At 47.0% G+C, this 19,696-nt stretch overlaps 1 protein-coding gene and 1 long non-coding RNA gene across 3 annotated transcripts; one reads left to right on the plus strand and one right to left on the minus strand.

Moving 5' to 3' along the window:
- The first annotated feature begins 4,187 nt into the window (after positions 1–4,187).
- On the plus strand, positions 4,188–4,629 carry LOC124475332. The gene is made up of 3 exons (XR_006956914.1): positions 4,188–4,221; positions 4,321–4,393; positions 4,502–4,629. It is a non-coding gene; the product is annotated as an uncharacterized LOC124475332 (long non-coding RNA).
- A 2,958-nt stretch (positions 4,630–7,587) lies between these two features.
- Positions 7,588–18,589, minus strand: LOC124475316 (thrombospondin-2-like). 2 transcript variants are annotated; one of them, XM_047031812.1, is made up of 21 exons: positions 18,510–18,589; positions 17,740–17,805; positions 17,519–17,655; positions 17,192–17,353; positions 14,596–14,689; positions 14,161–14,331; positions 13,874–14,050; positions 13,479–13,652; positions 13,257–13,384; positions 13,014–13,148; positions 12,678–12,896; positions 12,460–12,567; positions 11,895–12,054; positions 11,162–11,280; positions 10,834–11,068; positions 10,276–10,503; positions 9,943–10,073; positions 9,721–9,861; positions 9,450–9,547; positions 9,119–9,258; positions 7,588–9,037 (listed from the first exon to the last, which is right to left on the minus strand). In XM_047031812.1, the coding sequence occupies exons 2-21, from the start codon at positions 17,801–17,803 to the stop codon at positions 9,030–9,032; spliced, it is 2,829 nt and encodes a 942-aa protein (XP_046887768.1). In that variant the 5' UTR covers positions 17,804–17,805; positions 18,510–18,589; the 3' UTR covers positions 7,588–9,029. The 2 variants fall into 2 exon arrangements, with proteins under 2 accessions (XP_046887768.1, XP_046887766.1); XM_047031810.1 differs by lacking the exon at positions 18,510–18,589 and adding an exon at positions 18,330–18,477.
- Between the last annotated feature and the right edge of the window lie 1,107 nt (positions 18,590–19,696).

The raw sequence follows: 19,696 nt of genomic DNA on the forward strand, positions 1-19,696 counted from the left end.
AAGGTCTTAATGCGTACCACTAATATTAGTGTCATTGCACAGTTAAGAACAAGCACTGTCAGAAATATGGGAGTTACATCATCATGTGTGAGAACTTTTGGTGTGCTTTAGTTGGAAGAGAAGTCTTAATTAGGCTACCTGTGTGCCTTACCAGTTGCCAAATACTAGTAGGTAAACACAGTCTTGTGTTCACAGAAGTGTTCACAATTTTCCATCTGCAAAATTGAGAAAACTGAACTTGAGAACTTCCTCAAGCAACAGAGGGCCAAAGTTTCAGAAAATGAAGCTTAACCCTAACTTTAAACAAGATGGTCCTTACATGGAAACAAGGGTGAGTTTCTCTTTATTCAGTAGAGTATAGACAGCTGACTGGCTTTTATTTCAAAAATGGTGTGAGAGGAATACTCATCTGTGAATGGCACCTCATTTGTAGCGAGTAAATGTCATTTTAAATGGATCACAGCTCATAGCATGAAGCCTTTTCTCTCTTCCCTAGGAGTACGGTGCCTCCCTCAGAAGAGATCCCTCCACTCTGACTGAAGGGGGGAGAGGGGTGTACATGGGCCACCACCCGGCCGAGGGCAGGGGTCCCTGGGCTGAGGAGGGTGGACCTCCCTATAGAGAGAGCAGGACCACCAGACTGGGAAGGGTGGAGCCTGTTGGGCGGAGGGCACCAACGTACCAAGAGGAACTAGAACAGCAGGTGACCCCCCCTCCCTTCTATGAGTTGGGATACTGTACAAAAATACGCAAAATACTGTAAATAGTATTGATTCTGCTCATAGATAAGTGACTGGTATTGAAGGTACAAACTCACCAAAACATGGACTGCACTTAGATACATGGAATTTTCTTGCTCAACTTTGAGTTAAGATTCTGTGTTTCATCTTAGTCTATGTTTGAAACAAGTAGAGCAATGATGGTGGGCATGTAATGTTTTGACGTGAATGGTACAGAGAATGGAGGAGTGAACGTTTTGGTCAGATCAATGATAAAAGTTGTAGATTTATATCGATTTTTAACATCATTTGTAAGTTAGTTTGATTCATCCCATTTAGACCGTCTCACCCAGTGAAAGTCAGTCTCGTGTTCATGATGATGTCAAAATCTATGTTGGGTCTATCCTCAAATCTCTGGTACATGTGGCTCCAGGGGAGTGAGTATTCCTCACCGTATTCCTTTAAAATCTTGAATCCCTCCAGATCCAGGAGAAGCAGGAGCGCCTGAGGCTGGAAAAGAAAGAAAGAGACTGGGCTGAGGCCAAGATGGAGGCTGAAATGAAGAACTACAACCCATGGGGCCGGGGAGGGTGCGGCGCACCCCTCAGAGACACCCGAGGGGACCTCATAAGTACGTTGTAGCATGTTTGACTTACCTTCATTGTTGTCTCACCTTTCATATATATAGGTGCTCATCTGATCTGTGAAGCCCTCTCTGACATTGTAAGAAGGGCTATACAAATAACATGATTTGATATAGTCACTTTGTAGAGGGCCACATTTTAAACCGTTTTGAAGTCAGGGGTAAAAATGTTTGCTGGTCTGCTGCTACTTTTGAATCTTGTATTTAAAACACTTCTTATGATTTGCCTGTCTAGCTGACCTGAAGCAGATGCACAGGCAGAATGAGGAAGCTTGGTTGAACCCCGAGACCTCTCAGAGAAATGTCACCAGGCCCAACCTGAGAGAGGACAGACTGCCTCCTATAAACACAGTCTCAGGTAGACAGTCACTGCACCAGCTGGCACATTGCAGATAACACATACATTAACGTGCATGGAATACACATGGTTGTAATATATTTCATCTTTGCAGGTTCTGATCATGTCCAGACCAGTGACATTTCCAGCAGTTTGTTTGCTAACCAGCAGACAGGGGCGCACTGGGGGCAACACCTGGCCGAGGGCAGGGGTCCCTGGGCTGAGGAGGGTGGACCTCCCTATAGAGAGAGTAGGACCACCGGACTGGGAAGGGTGGAGCCTGTTGAGCGGAGGGCGCCAACTTATCAGGAGGAACTGGAACAGCAGGTGACCTCCTCCCCCCCACCTCTATATGGATATTGGAATACAGTACCAAAATACCCCAAATGCAATTAGTTCTGCTCATAGATAATGTTTCGGGATTGAAAGAACAAACTCACCATCATGTGGACTGAACTGTAGAACATGGAATGTTCTTCATCAACTTTGAGATGTGGTGGTTGAAATTGAGATGTGGTGGTTGAAATTGAGATGTGGTGAATGAAATTCCAAGGTGGACCTTGTGATGGTGGGCATGTAAGGTTTTGACAGAAAGGGTCGAGAAAAGGGAGTAGGTAGCCTTTTGGTCAGATGAAACAGAGCAGTTGTACATCAAAGTAGATTTGTGTTTTTTTTTTATACGTTACTTTAATTCACAAAGGGGATCCTTCCCATTTAGAGCCTTTAGCGACTCTGTTTCATAATGAAATAATCTTTATGCTTTTATAACCTGATAAAGGTAAATACAAGACCATCTTTATTCACAAAGGATGAATTATTCTAGTTGTGCAAGATGAAAGTCTCATGTTCATGATGTTGTCATTGTGTACGCTGACTGAGTCTATCCTCAAACCTCTGGTACATGTAGTTCCAGGGGAGTCAGTATTCCTCACCAAATTCCTTCATAACCTTGAATCCCTGCAGATCCAGGAGAAGCAGGAGCGCCGGAGGCTGGAGAAGGCTGAGAGGGACCGGGCTGAGGCCAAGCTGGAGGCCGAAATAAAAAATTATGACCCATGGGGCCGGGGAGGGTGCGGCGCACCCCTCAGAGACACCCAAGGGGACCTCATTAGTACGTTGTAGCATGTTTCACTTACATTCCATGTTGGCTCACCCTACAGGATTGCATAAGTTGATTGGAGTTCAATTGATGGCAGATATTTCTGTGTAAAGTGTCTGACTGTACTCTGCCTGTCTAGCTGACCTGAAGCAGATGCACAGGCAGAATGAGGAAGCTTGGCTGAACCCCGAGACCTCTCTGAAAGAAGCCACCAGGCCCATCCTGAGGGAGGACAGACTGCCTCCCATCAACACAGCCTCTGGTAGACAGTCAATGCACCAGCTGGCACACTGCAGACATCACATCATTTCACGCGAATGTAATACACACGTACACACAATGCATATGACTGTTCTACTTTATCTTTGCAGGTTTTGCCCCTGTCCAGACCTCCATGTTTGCCAGAGGAAATGTGTTTCCTAACCAGCCAACGCTTCATCAACTCACTGAACTGGATAAGTATAAGCTTGGCCTAAAACAACAGGTACAGTGTGGTATGGTATGGTTTGGGATGTGTTATGTACAGATTTCAAGACCCTGGCCTCTGGTGGCTGTTGGGTCTTTTAGCTTCAACAAGCCATTGATTTAAAGGATGTTGTGTACTGTACACAAACACACACCCACACACACACAGGTACACGATGTTGTATAACAAACTGTTTACCTTTCGGGCCCTGCCCAGATTGAGGAGAAGCATCTTAGGGAGGCAGAGGAGAGGGAGAAGCTACGCCTGGAGGAGGCGAAGGAGGAGAGGAGGCTGGCAGAGCAGAGGGCTCAAATGAAGAGGGAGTTTGACGAGGAGAAGGAGATCCGAAAACTCAAGGAGATGGAGGTCAGCTGGGCACTGATTGGCTAAGAGGGATTTGGCAGACATTATTGTATATGCCTTTGCAATATACAGTATACAACTTATCTTATGTGGACCACACACTCTTGAATAACAATGCTGAACAATCTTGATAGTAGAATTGGATTTTTATGGTGTGGACAATACACGTAAGGGTTGATTAAAGCGAGTGTAACATGTTCTTGTGACTCAGCTGTAATTAGCTAAATAAAGTTTGGTTTTCTTCTTGCAACAGAAAAGGGGCAAAAACAAGGAGCTGGTCCGTCTTGCAGAGGAGAAGAAGAAAGAGGTGGAGAAGAAGAAGAAAGAGGTGGAGGAGAAGGAGATTGCTGCTGGGAGGATGCGCTATGAGAAAGAGAGACAGACGCGCTTTCAAGAGGTGAGAGGACCACACAACTTTATTAGAAAGATTTGAACAAACAGAAATATCAGTATGATCCCCATCTTACTGTCTATCTGCAGATGCGAAGGGAGATCTCGCCCCCCATCCCCACCCTCCAGAAGAGACACAGGGCCCCCCAGTCCACCCCCAGTCCCCCCAGCATGGACAGCAAATGCCCCACCACCCCCATGTCTGTAAGTTACCGCTTGTATAAACCATAAACGTAGTATGGAGAGCATTGTCTGAAAACAGGTATAAACTGATGTCTCTCTCCCCCCCCACACACCTTTTAGAAGGGTTCTCTTTCAGGGCTCCAATCCCAGACAGCTTCTGTCCCAGCTGTTAGGAAGGAGTTGAGAGCTGCAGGTAGGCCTAACACACACACAAAAACACTAAATGTTCCAAATAGCTAGAACCAACACATTGTGGATTAGTTGGTATGTTGGTATGTGATTGTTTGTGTATGTGTGTCAGGCTGCCTACCAGAGTACGAGAGGGACATCCTCTGTAAGTTGTCTGCAATCCGTAAAAAGCTGCTCAGAGAGCAGAAACGGGCGGAGGGCCAGATGATGCGCTCAGAGTGAGAGGAGCTGGACTCACTTGACAGGTAACACCCTCCGCGACTGGGGCACTACTGCAAAGTTTAGGGGAGAATAGAACAGAGTTTGGTCATGAAGTATGAAATGCTAAATTTCTCTATGTGGCTTAGGATGGAGAATTCCTGGGAGTTTATCAGACTGCCAGATGACTACATCCTGTCAAAGAGGGTGGACCCAAAGAACATGAGGAAATACTGACTCACTTTTCTCTCTCTCTCTCTCTCTCTCTCTCTCTCTCTCTCTCTCTCTCTCTCTCTCTCTCTCTCTCTCTCTCACTCTCTCTCTCTCTCTATCTCTCATTCTCTCTCCCTCTCTTACTCTCTCTCTCTCTATCTTTCATTCTCTCTCCCTCTCTCACTATCTTTCTCTCGCTCTCTCTGTCTCTGTCTCTCTCTCTCTCTATCTCTCATTCTCTCTCCCTCTCTTACTCACTCTCTCTCTCTCTAATTCTCTCTCACATCTCTTGCTCTCTCTCCCTCTCTCTTGGCATTCTGAGAGTAGAGTGCCTTCTAAAACTGCAACCTTCTTTACCCTACGAATCCATTAGATTATAAAAAGTTCCGAAAAAAAGTGGAGAATAAATGGCAACTTATCACATCTGGAAATTAATTGCTTGTTGAGTTAATTAAAACTAGCTTGTATAGCATCATCATTAGAACTGCATTATTTGACGTCTGTATTAGGCTATTTACATTTGAATGTCCATTTTATGTGAATTGCGATTGTTTCAGTTGAAAACGTAGTGGACTGAATAAAAAAAGGTCCACTGTGGATACTTATTACATTTACATTTATTCATTTAGCAGACGCTTTTATCCAAAGCGATTTCCAAGAGAGAGCTTTACAAAGTGCATAGGTCACTGATAATAACAACAAGATAGCCCCAAAGCATTACGGATAGCCAAAACAAGAAGCACACATTGTGAACAACCAAAAAATAAGTGCCAAAGGGAAGAACAATAAGAGCATGTCGCTAAGCAAGTTACAATTAAACAACATAAATCTCTAAGTGCATGTGTACCTGTAGAAAAAGCAAGCAACAGTCAAAATAAAAATAAGACCAACTAAAATAGACCAACTAAAATTTCGCTGCAAATACAACAGTCCAAATCAGTTACAACTAACCAACAAGAGCAACAGGTCTCTAAGCAAGAGTCATGGTGATCCTTGAGGAAACTAGCATTGGGTTCCGCAAACCATTCCTAAGTCCCGTGTACTCCCGGAACAAGTGCGTCTTGAGCCTTCGTCTTAAGCCTTCTCTTGAAGGTGGAGAGACAGTCTGTGTCTCTGATGGAGGTGGGGAGTTGATTCCACCACTGGGGGGCCAGGCAGGAGAAGAGCTTGTGTTGGGACCGGGCGGTCTTGAGCGGTGGGACCACCAGGTGGTTCCATGGTAACCCCAAGGTTCCTGGCAGAGGATAAATGCCAGATGCCAAAAAGAAAGACCTCCTTCAAACCTACGTGGAGTTCAGAACTCCACTTTGCCATTAAGAGCAGCAAAGATCAATATTGTGCCTTCTGTAAGCTCTGTCACATTTATATAGACGTGAGTAGTAGGGGGAAAGGGGCTTTATTGCGGCATGCCTGCGCTACGCAAAGGCACAAGGATAATGCTTGTTCTGCCGGGCACTCTTCTTCTTAACACCATTTTTTGCTCCAAACACAGCAGCGGATGATAAAACAACCGCTGTTGAGTTGACCAAATTAAAATATATAATTTCCTCCTTTTCAGGGTCATGCTTCTGGTCACCCTATAGACAAATGAACTCTGACATGAAAGAATATGGGCTTGAATTTGGCCTCCTCAACAAGGCCAAGACTAACTTTAATGACTTCATGTCTTAAAACAATTTGCATTTTGCACTACATTACAAAACTGTATCTGTACCATTTGTTTCTCCTGTAATATTTGTATTTATATTGTAGATTACGACACTTTATATTTTATTCTATTGTATATTTTATTTTAATTCTATCCCACTTAGTATTAAGTGGGATAGAGTTTTTGTACCCTTAGTATAGTTTATGTACCCTTAGTATAGTTAGACCACATATTTAAATTTAAGATTCCTTTATGCACTTTCTTATTATATGCACCTTCCTGCCAAAGCAAATTCCTTGTCTGTACAAACATTCATGGCGAATAAATCCCTTTCTGATTCTAATTAATATAAGGAAGATGGACTTGATTCCTAGATATTGAGCTTAACATGTAATGCCATGTACTACTCTTGTTCATATACTTACTGTATCATTGCTCCATTGACTTTTGTTATAATTGTTTTGAGAATTAGGGGCCGCAGTGTTAGAGCCATTGGAGCCATATCCAGTCTGTCGGCATTTCTTTACTTCATTGTAAAACCACACGAGATGCACAGAAAAAAAATGTGTCCAGTGTGCAAATGCATGAAGGCAAAGACCTTTTATTGATGCTGTGTGTAGGCCTGTCTTTAGAGCTACCACTGCGGGTAATGCCTGGAACACACTGGGCGCAGAGCGCCACAAAGACATCTTTTTCTGTGTGATTAATTCTCACCTCAACAAACAAAACACAGTGCCGTTATAAATAAGTGTTTTTGCAGCATACATTTTTTCGGACCCGGTTTCAGATCCATTATGTAAACACCTATACAGCAGCAACCAGGGCCGGCGCAAGCACCTTCGCCGCCGTAGGCAAGATGTTTCAACAGCCCCCCCCCCCACCCATCCTCGGCGCCCTCTGCTGGTGGTGCGGGACAGTTAATTAATGGACGCACTTTGGTATTTGGCGCCCCCCTCCTCATGGCGCCCTAGGCGGCTGCTGCCTAGTTCGCCTATAGCAAATGCCGGCCCTGGCAGCAACACGCACGTCTCACAAACATACACACATATACCTTCTCAGATCCACATACACCCTCTCACTCACACACACATGCTCTCCCATGCAGTACACCCTCTCTCACACACATAAACCCTCAGACACACCATCAAACATTTTATTTATTGTGTGAACTACAATGATCAGATAGATGTAGAGTATTGTAACACTGTTACAAAATACATTGTGAAATAAATAAGTATTTACAAATTGTTCTTCTGCAAAGCAAACATAGCTTTGTAAATATACACAGTTTAACAAAATTCTGAAAAGCTTTATGATAAATTTTACGCGCATACAGTTTTTTTTACAAATGCTTACACACAAATCCAACAACTGCACACACAAAATGCTAAATGCCTCGCTTCTCTTGCAAAATTAAGTACTGCATAAAAAAATTCACAAACACCTCTCAAAAGCACACATTTGTCTCATGTAGCAAACACTTTTGCCATAATATTACAGTTTTGGATATATCATATACACACAGTTATTCAAAACCTAAAGCTCTTCTTTCATTAGCTCCTTTGTACATTTCTGTACAAGATTGAAAATAAATGGCAGAGACGATGAAAAATTCATAGACACGAAATCAAGATTGAAACCAAACTTATTTTTTTACTATAAGCATTTGTGGTTGTGAATACAGTATTACAGAGTACAAAAGAAAGAGTGTAGTAGGACAGAAACCAAACCTACAGGTAATTTTGAAAAAGGTGATTACGGAATGGTGTGTCTGTGTGTGCCATGAACTGTAGCATACAGTAAAAGTACGATTTCCTACAATATTGTCAGAATGTCTTCTTACAGTCACTGTACTGTTGGACGGTATGATACAGTGATCCGCCAGACTGTGACCAATCATGCAGTGCACTGCAGTCAATGGATGCATGGGTGCTAAAATATATGTTTGTGTATAGTATACCGTGTGTTGAAACAGCTATTATGTGTACATTAGAACATGTGTATATTACAGTATATTGTTACATACCTGTTATCTTTTCTACAGTAAAGGTTCAAATTATACCCACCACTGTAAATCAACTACAATTAGGCTATTTATAGGCCTATTCTAAAGCCATGATAGGTTGGTGTCGAGTAAAGCAATGTGTGTTAACACATGTGAGGACTTGGTGTAAGGCACTGATGAAATAGTGTGTCATTTTGATTGGTTGTGTTTGAAAAAGAAAATCAAGATGCTCCCTGTTAGAATTTTGTGTGTTACGTGGAGAATTGTGTGTTGTGTTTTGCAAAAAGTGTTTTATGAAATTGAAAACGGAGTCAAAGCCCCTAAATGTGCGTTTGGTTTTGCAGATTTGTGGTGTGGTTCTGGTGTTTGAGTGTCAGGTTTCAGAAATTGTGTGAAAAGTAAGGAATTTGTGTGTAAGCATTTGAAAAAACTGTAATAATCACACAGATCTGGCTCTTCCAAGAAATGATGTATGAAACATTGCAAGCCACCTTAACTGAAGAATGTATATGTTTAGTAACAACCACAAGTAGGTGTTCCTTTTGCTGTCATCAGATAGGGCTTCCACTAAAGAGCTCAGTTATCTGAAAAGAAAGTAACAAGGTTATGAGCGTTGGTGTGTGATTCCTTTCTGTGTGTGTGTGTGTGTGTGTGCGTGACCTCACCTCGACACTCATATCTGAGGTCTGAGAAGAGGGCGTGTTCTTGAGAGAATACAAACAGCCCCAGTCGGCCTCCAGCCAGCGTGAGGTCATACACTGGGCCCGAGTCCACCATGATGTCCCTGCCATCATACACCACCACCCTGGGAACACAACCACAAGTCAACCACAACACTATATACCACATGCCCCGAGAGAAACCCACACAACTCACAACTGCACATGACCATTTGGAAACATAAGCCACGGAAACCTCGACCACAACATCAAGACACTAAATCAAAACGACTCGACCCCAAACTCGATCCAGCCACGGCCGGAGTGGTATACCTACCGGATGAAACCAGTCTTCGGCCGGTGGATGAGGTGCAGGCGGTAAGCTGTGTAGTCCCTCCAGCCAATGTTGTTGGGGTCATGCCACAGTGTACGGACCTGACAACCACACACACACGGTCAGACTGACCCCATCAGAACTCAAGCTGTGGACGAACATGGTGTCTCCCATCTGGGTTATGCAGAGAAGTGTGGAATAGATGCACACTTTACATGGACTATTCATGTCGCCCAAGGACCATAGAGTAAACAGGAAGAAGTGGGGACATCACCTGATGCCGGGTGTTGCCAGTATGCCACAGGGCGTTGCGAAGGCCCCTGCCTGGGCCGGAGGTGGAGTTGACCACCTTGATGGAGACGCCAGCGGAGCCGAAGGCACGAGAAGGCTTCTTCTCCCAGTAGGCCTGAGACAGCTACCGGAAGTGGCGCACACAGACGGGTTAGGTGAGAGTGAGTGTGTGTGTGTGTGTGTGCGTGTTTCACGTCGGACTCACCTGTTTCCACATCACCACGTAGAAGCGTCTGCTGGACTGGTAGGCAAACACCAACCCTGCGTAATCATCATCTCTATCTGTGTTCACGTAGAACGTTGCACTGAAGTCTACCGCGTTGAACTTATCAAAGCCTACACACACACGCATGGACAAACGCAGGCAAAGACATGGAGAGAGACACACATAGACACAGATACAACACATATTACATTGTATGCGATTACAGTGCCCCAGGTTTGAATTTTCTATAATAGCTCAGACATTGATTCTACCATCACAGCTCTAAGACAAAAGTCTTATTATTGGTATTAGGCAGTGTGCTGGGGCTCTCACTGAGGGCAATGCCAGGGTCTGAGTTGGCAGTCTGCAGCAGTTCTGTCCCCTCACTACGGATCACCCAGAGCGGGTCTGACTGGGCCGTGCCCCGGGGGTCCAACAACACAGACTGGAACTTCCTGAAATCGGTGGCTCCAATGTCACTGTTTTCAGGACACGGGTCCAGAGCGTCTGGGATGCTGTCGTTGTCAAAGTCATCCTGGCAGGCATCTCCGCGACAATCCCCTGAGAGACAGAGAGAGGCGTGGAGGGATGGAAAGAGACAAGTGGAGGAAGTGAGAAAAAGTAGGAGAGGTGGAGCGAGAACGAGGTACGGTAGAGTGTGAATGAAGTGTGAGGGTGGGCACAGACAGAAAAAAAGAATGAAATCAGAGAGGAAAGGATTATAAGAAGGGGAAGAACGGGGGGAAAAGGGAAGGAGGGGAAATTCAGACACAGTGAGGGCATAAAATAACAGAATGCTCAGAAGTAGGAAGGGAGAGGGAGAGGGAGGGGGGAGTGTTAGGGAGAGTATAAATAAACAGTGTGACCCTGAATGTGTTCTAGTTTACTGACCATCCACGTCTAGCTGGTCTGGGTTCGGCACCAGTCTGCAGTTGTCACGGTCGTCAGGGATACCGTCATTGTCATCGTCATGGTCACAGGCATCGCCCTTGCCGTCTTTGTCATGGTCGACCTGGTTGCTATTGGCGATGTATGGGCAGTTGTCTAGAGAATTCTGATGGCCGTCCTCGTCAATGTCATCGTTGTAATCACACTTGTCCCCGACTAGGTCGCTGTCAGAGTCAGTCTGCACACAAAAACAGAACAGAAGTAGTTATCTTTCAGTCTTAACAAGCCCACCTGCTGCAGGTCAGTAGCCAATGTGTGTGTATATGTTTACCTGTGAGGGGTTGTGGAGGAGGGGACAGTTATCACACTGGTCTCCCACTCCGTCCAGATCAGTGTCCTTCTGGTCTGTGTTGTACACCAGAGGACAGTTGTCGTGCCCATTCAGCATCTCTGGACACGCACACATGCACACACACACACACACATCCAGTAGTACATATTAGTACTTGTACTGTGCTTAAAAAGGTGACAGTAACAATATAGATGCCCTCTGAACAACCCCCACAACACTTTTTATGTCCATAAGGTTCATCATAAAAAACCCTGTCAGGTGAGAAAGAACAAATTGAGGGTTCTATCAAGACCAGAGCAGGATTCTTTATGATCCCCCAATACCTCCTCCTCCTATAGAAATATACACATTTCCTTTTCTCCTGGGCCCCCAGTTACCAGCTCACCAACTGTGATGAGCATTTTGCAACCTTCTCCATCCATTACCAGATTTAGGGTTAGCCATAGCTTGCCTTGGTTAGCCTCTAGCCAACTACCATTTCCATCCATGTCAATGCTGCAGAGTTAATGTTAGCTTTAACCGTGACCAGCTCAGGTTAGCATCTAGCTAAGTACCGTCTCCATCCATGTCAATACTGCAGAGTTAGTGTTAGCTTTAGCCGTGACCAGCTCAGGTTAGCATCTAGCCAACTACCATTTCCATCCATGTCAATGCTGCAGAGTTAGTGTTAGCTTTAGCCGTGACCAGCTCAGGTTAGCATCTAGCCAAATACCGTCTCCATCCATGTCAATGCTGCAGGCGTCCCCCTCTCCGTTGGCGTCCGTGTCTGTCTGCAGGGGGTTGGGTTCGAAGGGGCAGTTATCACAGCGGTCCCCCACCCCATCCCGGTCTGAGTCAAACTGCCGAGGGTTGTACACCCGTGGACAGTTGTCCTGGAGAGAATGTATGCACATACGCAAGGTAAACATTAGGCCTACGGTACCTATTCAATCAATCATCTCTTTTTTTACAGTCAGAATCCCAATACCGAGGTGACATTTTCATTTTTTGTCATTTAGCAGTGAAAGTGATCAGAACAACAAGGAACAGAAGTTTTAACAGTGTTTCAGTGGTCAGGCACTATGTATTTACTAGACACAGTGCAAAGTAACCACATCTCAGCTACCAGGCTCGGTGAACCTAATGTATGAACTGCATGTATAGTACAGTAGTCCATAGCACAGTGCAGTCAAGTCAGTGTCATGTCAAAAGTGCAACATCAAACAATTTTGGGGATGCAGGCTCTTGATACTCTTGAGTCTCCTGGTACAACAGGTGGTACACACAAACAGGCTTACCCTCTCATCAATGATGTCATCATTGTCATCATCAGGGTCACAGGCATCCCCGTAGCCGTCCTGATCACGGTCTTCCTGCCCCGAGTTTGGCATGATGGGACAGTTATCCTACAGCCAATCAGATTCCATCTTAAGGATCCTCCACCCAACCGGGATACAGCTAAGATATTTTAGATATTATGTGTGTGTGTGTGAACACACGTGTGTGTGTGTGTTACCTCCTGGCAGTGGTAAGTAGCATTCAGATGACATGTCAAGCTGTGATTGGGCCATCCGTCCAGGTCGGAATCTTCGCCACATAGGAAGCCGTCTCCGGCGAAACCCACAGCGCACACACAGCGGTACATGGGCTGTGAGGACAGCCCCAGGTACACACACCTGGCATGCTTGTGGCACTTGTGTGTATTGTCTTTGCAAGGGTTGTAGGGCTCACACACCTACATACCCACACCAAGTATAGGGCTTTTAATGACTCTGCGTATGATGTCACTGCCAAACTTGCATTCATGGTTACATAGTGGCCAACACACACACACACTCACACACACGTCTACCTGTTTGGAGGTCTTGGCAGCGTGCAGTCCGAGGCCGTATGGCTGTGATCCTCGGTAGCGAGGCGGACAGGGTTGACAGTGGAACCCCGGCTCAGTGTTCACACACTCCGTCACACACACCCCCTCGACGTCACACTGTAACGAGAGGCGGACACAGGCACACATGGTTGGACGCGGTCTACTCTGGCTGGCGCGCCCGTACCAAGCTCATCCCCGTGTGCGTCGCGTGACGTGGCCGGTCACCTCGTTGACGTCCTTGCAGAACGAGCCGTTTCCGTGGTAACCCAGTGGACAAGCTCCACACTCCCACGATCCATCGCTGTGGGTGGCACAGTCCACCCCTGGGAAGCACGGCCTGGAGAGACAGCTGTCTGGAAGACACACACACACACAGATAGGATGAGGACGCGGTGTCTGACGTTCCAGGGGTCAGAGGGGGCGAGAGGTGCAGAAGTCAAAGGTCACCGATGGGACAGGCGTCTCTGTTGCAGGCTGCGTAGTCCACCGAGTCTCCGACACACTTCCTGCCCCCGTGCTGAGGGCTGGGGTTCGAACACTCTCGCTGGCGGCTTGACAGTCCGCCCCCACACGACACCGAGCATTCTGTCCACGACGACCAGGAAACCCAGCCTCCGGCAACTACACACAGTCGTGAAAACACCCACAAAAAGACACACGCATCATGTTCTTCAGTTCCACGGCAACTGCAACTGTCCATGTGCGTGTGTACTGTCGGTGGGACACATTGTGCGTGTATGCGTGCGTGGCTACCAGCTTGTGTCGGTGTGTGTACTGACTGGGGGACACATTGTGCGTGTATGCGTGCGTGGCTACCAGCTTGTGTCGGTGTGTGTACTGACTGGGGCAAGGTATGCCGTCGCACGGCTGCATCTCTTTGGTTTCACCGACGCAGTCTTGGCCCCCTCGCTGAGGAGGAGGGTCGTTGCAGAGGCGCACACGCGTGACGTTCCCCTCGCCACATGTCAGGGAACACGCTGACCACGGAGACCACCGTCCCCAGCCTCCGTCCACACGCGCTACACGTCACACACGTCACACACACTGACACTGTAATACTGGTCATGAGTTCATGTCTCTGTTCCGACAGACTGGCGTGTGTGATGTGTGCGTGTTGTGTGTGTCCTACCTTTGCGGTCACACTTTACCAGGGAGCAGCTGCGTGTCTGAAGGGAGGGCCCGGAGCAGGACGTGATGACATCATCGCAGGAACGTCCCCTTTGTTGCGCTCCACGCCCACAAGTGACAGAACATTGTGTCCACTCTGACCACGGGGACCAGCCGTCCTCACTGCCTTGTGCTGCACACACACAGACACACACACAAACAAACACATATAGACCCACACACAAAAAGTGCTTTAGTATGTTTGTAACAATAAAAAATGGCCCCTAATTCAGAAGTAGATTTCAACACAGAACCCTTTTCAGTTCTGGAACCACAGTTCCAGCAAGGCATAAACAGGATTTTTCATTAGACCATGCTAATCCGCAGATGAGACCGATGATGCTAATGATTCATGAGATGGAAGCATTGGGTGGGGAGGTTAGTGCAATACACTCACCTGAACACTGGGGGCAGCACTCGCCCTCAGTAAAGGAGAGGCTTGAACATGACACGGCAGGGCAGGACACCTGTCTGCACACCACCTCCCCTTCCTACACGCACACATACACACACACACACACACACACACACACACACACGTAGAAGGATGTCTAGGAGGCTTCCTTAGACATTAAGCATTATGACTCTGGACTAGCCTCATGAAGCACATCCTGTGGCTGAAGAAATATTACATTTACATTTAGTCATTTAGCAGACGCTCTTATCCAGAGCGACTTACCGTACAGGGACATTCCCCCCGAGGGAAGTAGGGTAAAGTGCCTTGCCCAAGGGCACATCATTTTGCACAGCCAAAATCGAACCGGCAACCTTCTGATTACTAACTCGATTCCCTAACGGCTCAGCCACCTGATTCCCCCCTGACTCGACTATATAAATATAGTAGTGTGTGAGACTGCCAGCAACAATAGTGCTGTATGTAAGAGACTGACCTGACAGCTACAGTAGTGCTGTGTGTGAGAGACTGACCTGACAGCTACAGTAGTGCTGTGTGTGAGAGAGACTGACCTGACAGCTACAGTAGTGCTGTGTGTGAGAGACTGACCTGACTGCTACAGTTGTGCTGTGTGTGAGAGACTGACCTGACTGCTACAGTAGTGCTGTGTGAGAGACTGACCTGACTGCTACAGTAGTGCTGTGTGTGAGAGACTGACCTGACTGCTACAGTAGTGCTGTGTGAGAGACTGACCTGACAGCTACAGTACATTTACATTTACATTTACATTTATTCATTTAGCAGACGCTTTTATCCAAAGCGACTTCCAAGAGAGAGCTTCACAAAGTGCATAGGTCACTGATAATAACAACAAGATAGCCCCACAGCATTGCGGGTAGTCAAAAAACAAGAAGTACATATTGTGAACAACCAAAAAATAGTGCTAAAGGGAAGAAACCATAAGAGCATGTAGTTAAACAAGTTAAAATTACACAACATTAATCTCTAAGTGCAGGTGTACCTGTAGGAAAGCAATAAAAATAGGATTAACTAAAAAAGAAGAATACAACAGTTTAAATCAGCTACCACTAACCAACAAGAGCAACAGTCTAGGCAAGAGTCATTGTGAACCTTGAGGGAACTAGCGTTGGATTCAGCAAACCATTCCTAAGTACCATTGTACTCCCGGAACAAGTGCGTCTTGAGCCTTCTCTTGAAGGTGGAGAGACAGTCCGTGTCTCTGATGGAGGTGGGGAGTTGATTCCACCACTGGGGTGCCAGGCAGGAGAAGAGCTTGTGCTGGGACCGGGCGGTCTTGAGAGGTGGGACCACCAGGCGGTTGTCTGAAGAAGACCGTAGGTGGCGGGTGGGGGTGTAAGGCTGCAGGAGAGACTTGATGTAGTCGGGCGCAGTCCCGTTCACTGCTCGGAAGGTCAGTACCAGGGTCTTGAATCTGATGCGGGCCGTTATGGGTAGCCAGTGGAGGGAGATGAGGAGCGGGGTAACGTGGGAGCGTCTGGGTAGATTGTAGACCAGACGGGCCGCTGCATTCTGAATTCTCTGAAGAGGGCGGGTTGCGCATGATGGGAGACCGGCGAGCAGCGAGTTGCAGTAGTCCAACTTGGAGAGGACAAGTGCTTGGACAAGCAGCTGGGTGGAGTGCTCAGACAGGTATCTCCTGATCTTCCGGATGTTGTAGAGGGTGAATCTACACGACCGGGAGACCGCAGCAATGTGGGCCGTGAGGGAGAGCTCGTCATCCATGGTAACCCCAAGGTTCCTGGCAGAGGATGAGGGGGTCACCGTCGCAGATCCCAGGGTGATTGAGAAGTCATGGGAGATGGAGGGTTTGGCCGGGATGATGAGAAGTACAGTAGTGCTGTGTGTGAGAGACTGACCTGACTGCTACAGTAGTGCTGTGTGTGAGAGACTGACCTGACAGCTACAATAGAGCTGTGTGTGAGTGACTGACCTGACAGCTACAGTAGTGCTGTGTGTGAGAGACTGACCTGACTGCTACAGTAGTGTTGTGTGTGAGAGACTGACCTGACAGCTACAGTAGTGCTGTGTGTGAGAGACTGACCTGACTGCTACAGTAGTGCTGTGTGAGAGACTGACGTGACAGCTACAGTAGTGCTGTGTGTGAGAGACTGACCTGACAGCTACAGTAGTGCTGTGTGTGAGAGACTGACCTGACAGCTACAGTAGTGCTGTGTGTGAGAGACTGACCTGACAGCTACAATAGTGCTGTGTGTGAGAGACTGACCTGACAGCTACAGTAGTGCTGTGTGTGAGAGACTGACCTGACTGCTACAGTAGTGCTGTGTGTGAGAGACTGACCTGACAGCTACAGTAGTGCTGTGTGTGAGAGACTGACCTGACAGCTACAATAGTGCTGTGTGTGAGAGACTGACCTGACAGCTACAGTAGTGCTGTGTGTGAGAGACTGACCTGACTGCTACAGTAGTGCTGTGTGTGAGAGACTGACCTGACTGCTACAGTAGTGCTGTGTGTGAGAGACTGACCTGACAGCTACAGTAGTGCTGTGTGTGAGAGACTGACCTGACTGCTACAGTAGTGCTGTGTGTGAGAGACTGACCTGACAGCTACAGGTCGTGCAGCTGTCCAGCTCCCAGTCATCGTCCTCCGGATACACGCGGCCGTCTTGCACACACTCAGACCCCTCCTCCTCCCTGCTGCCCGGGCTGCTGCTGTTCCCCAGCTCCTGCAGGGAGATGCGGATCTCCTCGTTCTCCTCCGTCTATACACGCACACACATGCACACAGGCACACCCATACATGCACACAGACATACACACATACACATGCATGCGCACACACAAACACAAAGCCCCCCCCCCCAGTTTTTACATGACCGTTTAGCCTGAGCCGGTTGTAAACTAGTAGTATGATGTGTGTGTCCTACTGCTCTCTCCAGGTCCTTAAGCAGGCTGCTGGTAAGGGCTCGGAGCCCATGCAACTCAGTGAGCACTGTCATCAAGTCCTCGCACGAATGATGACACATCCCCGAGGCCACGCCCCCTACCCCAGCAGTCGCTCCCCCTGCAGTACAGAGAAGAGGAGCTTGTGAGTGTGAGGTCTGCTTGTGCATGTGTGTGTGTGCGTGTGTGTGTGAATACTTGTTACCTGAGGTAAGAGCGTCTGCACTCAAAAATATCAGGAGCCAGGAAAAACTGCCCAGCAGACTCATGCCTACAGAAACACATACACACACATACAAACACACACTCACCCATACACGCACATACACACACATACAAACACACACCCATACACGCGCATACACACACACATACACGCAACAATGATACATTGACACACTCACACAGACACAAACACACAAATAAATGAACACATGAACATTGATATTAATATGCCAAGCACTCATGCTATTAAAAATAATGACACAGTGGCACTTATGTTGACCATTAAATCTTCCTTCTTCCAAGTGTCTAAGGCAGTGAGTCAGTCACTTAACCAGTCAGTCATTTAGTCAGTATTCCAGGCAGTCAGCCACTTACGGTTACTTAGTAACCATCAAGCAGTCAAGTCAGCAAATCAAACAGTCAGAAAATCATTTAGTCAGTCAGTCATTAGGCAGTCAAAGAGTTGGTCGTCAGTCAGATCGGTCAGTGTGTTAGTGAAGGTTGAAGCTGCTAGCCTTTGCTAGGGGGCTGCTTTCCAGCAGCAGTCATGTAACAGTTGTCACAACTCACCTGGATAAAGGATCATCAAGACCTCAGGCTGTCAGTCAAACACAAAAAGGACACGGACAACAGACAGAAATCCAACCGACCTGCACGAGCTACAGCTCTGGTTTGACTGAAGCCTATTTGTGTGTGTGTGTGTGTGTGTGTGTTTGAGTGTGTCGGACCGGAATGGGACCCATATATTACCCGTCTGTCTGGCGATGAGCAGACCTGCATATCTCCCAGAGAGAACCCCAGCTGGAGCGAAAGAGCAGTGTGTGTGTGTCTGTGTGTTCATGTCTGGATGCAGATTTCCCAGACACATCATTTACACACACACACCCCTCCCCTCAGTGTGCATACACTTTTTTCTCTCTCTCTCTCTCTCTCTCTCTCTCTCTCTCTCTCTCTCTCTCTCTCTCTCTCTCTCTCTCACACACACACTCACAGACACATATACAGGCTCATTGCTACATATTTTGTCCAGTACTTGAAGAAGAGTAAAAACAGGGACTTTCCTATAAATCACCCGTTGCAATCACATGCGTGGTGTATGTGAGACCTGTTTGGATGTCTCCGCTTCATAAAGTGAGGTAGATCCTAAGGCTAGAACAACATCTCCAGCAGCCTCATCTCCCACCCACAGGACCCCCTCTCTCTGCCTTACTCTCCTTCTCTCTATCTCTCTCTATCCTTGGGCCCTAAAGTATTCTACCTTTCTCCTTTGGGATTCCCACCATTCTGTCTTTCACTCTCTCTCTCTCTCTCTCTCTCTCTCTCTCTCTCTCTCCCTCTCTTTCTTTCTTTCTTTCTCTCTCTCTCTCTCTCTCTCTCTCTCTCTCTCTCTCTCTCTCTCTCTCTCTCTCTCTCTCTCTCTCTCTCTCTTCCTTCCATCTCTCTCTCACTCCATTCCCTCTCTCTGCCTTCCCTCCCACTCTCTCTCTTTCCAGTGGGATCTCACAGTGCCCTGGTACTGTGTTCTATGTCCCTAGCTGAATAATCCTGCATCACTTTTTCCATCTGTAGATTCCGCTTGTGTAATAATGACTCCTACAGATGTTCAACAAACACACACACACACACTCTGGAACTTCACCATGAACAACAAATCAAAGCAGAGCTTGAACTCCTATTTCAAGCAATCCCTCTCAATTACATTGGTTTGAAAATGTGTGGCGACAAGAGAGAGGGAAAAACAGGAATTAAGGGTCCATACAGGTCTGCAGTCTCCTAAAAGAGAAGGTCTGAAGTAGATATGGACAGGAGCGAAAGCAGGCTATCTTGGGAAAAGAGTTAGACATGTACTGAGGTAGACACATGGTCTGAGGCAGAGACATGTACTGAGGCAGAGACATGTACTGAGGCAGAGACATGGACTGAGGCAGAGACATGGA

The sequence above is a fragment of the Hypomesus transpacificus genome, chromosome 13, assembly GCF_021917145.1.
Source record: "Hypomesus transpacificus isolate Combined female chromosome 13, fHypTra1, whole genome shotgun sequence".
Taxonomy (NCBI): Eukaryota; Metazoa; Chordata; class Actinopteri; order Osmeriformes; family Osmeridae; genus Hypomesus; species Hypomesus transpacificus.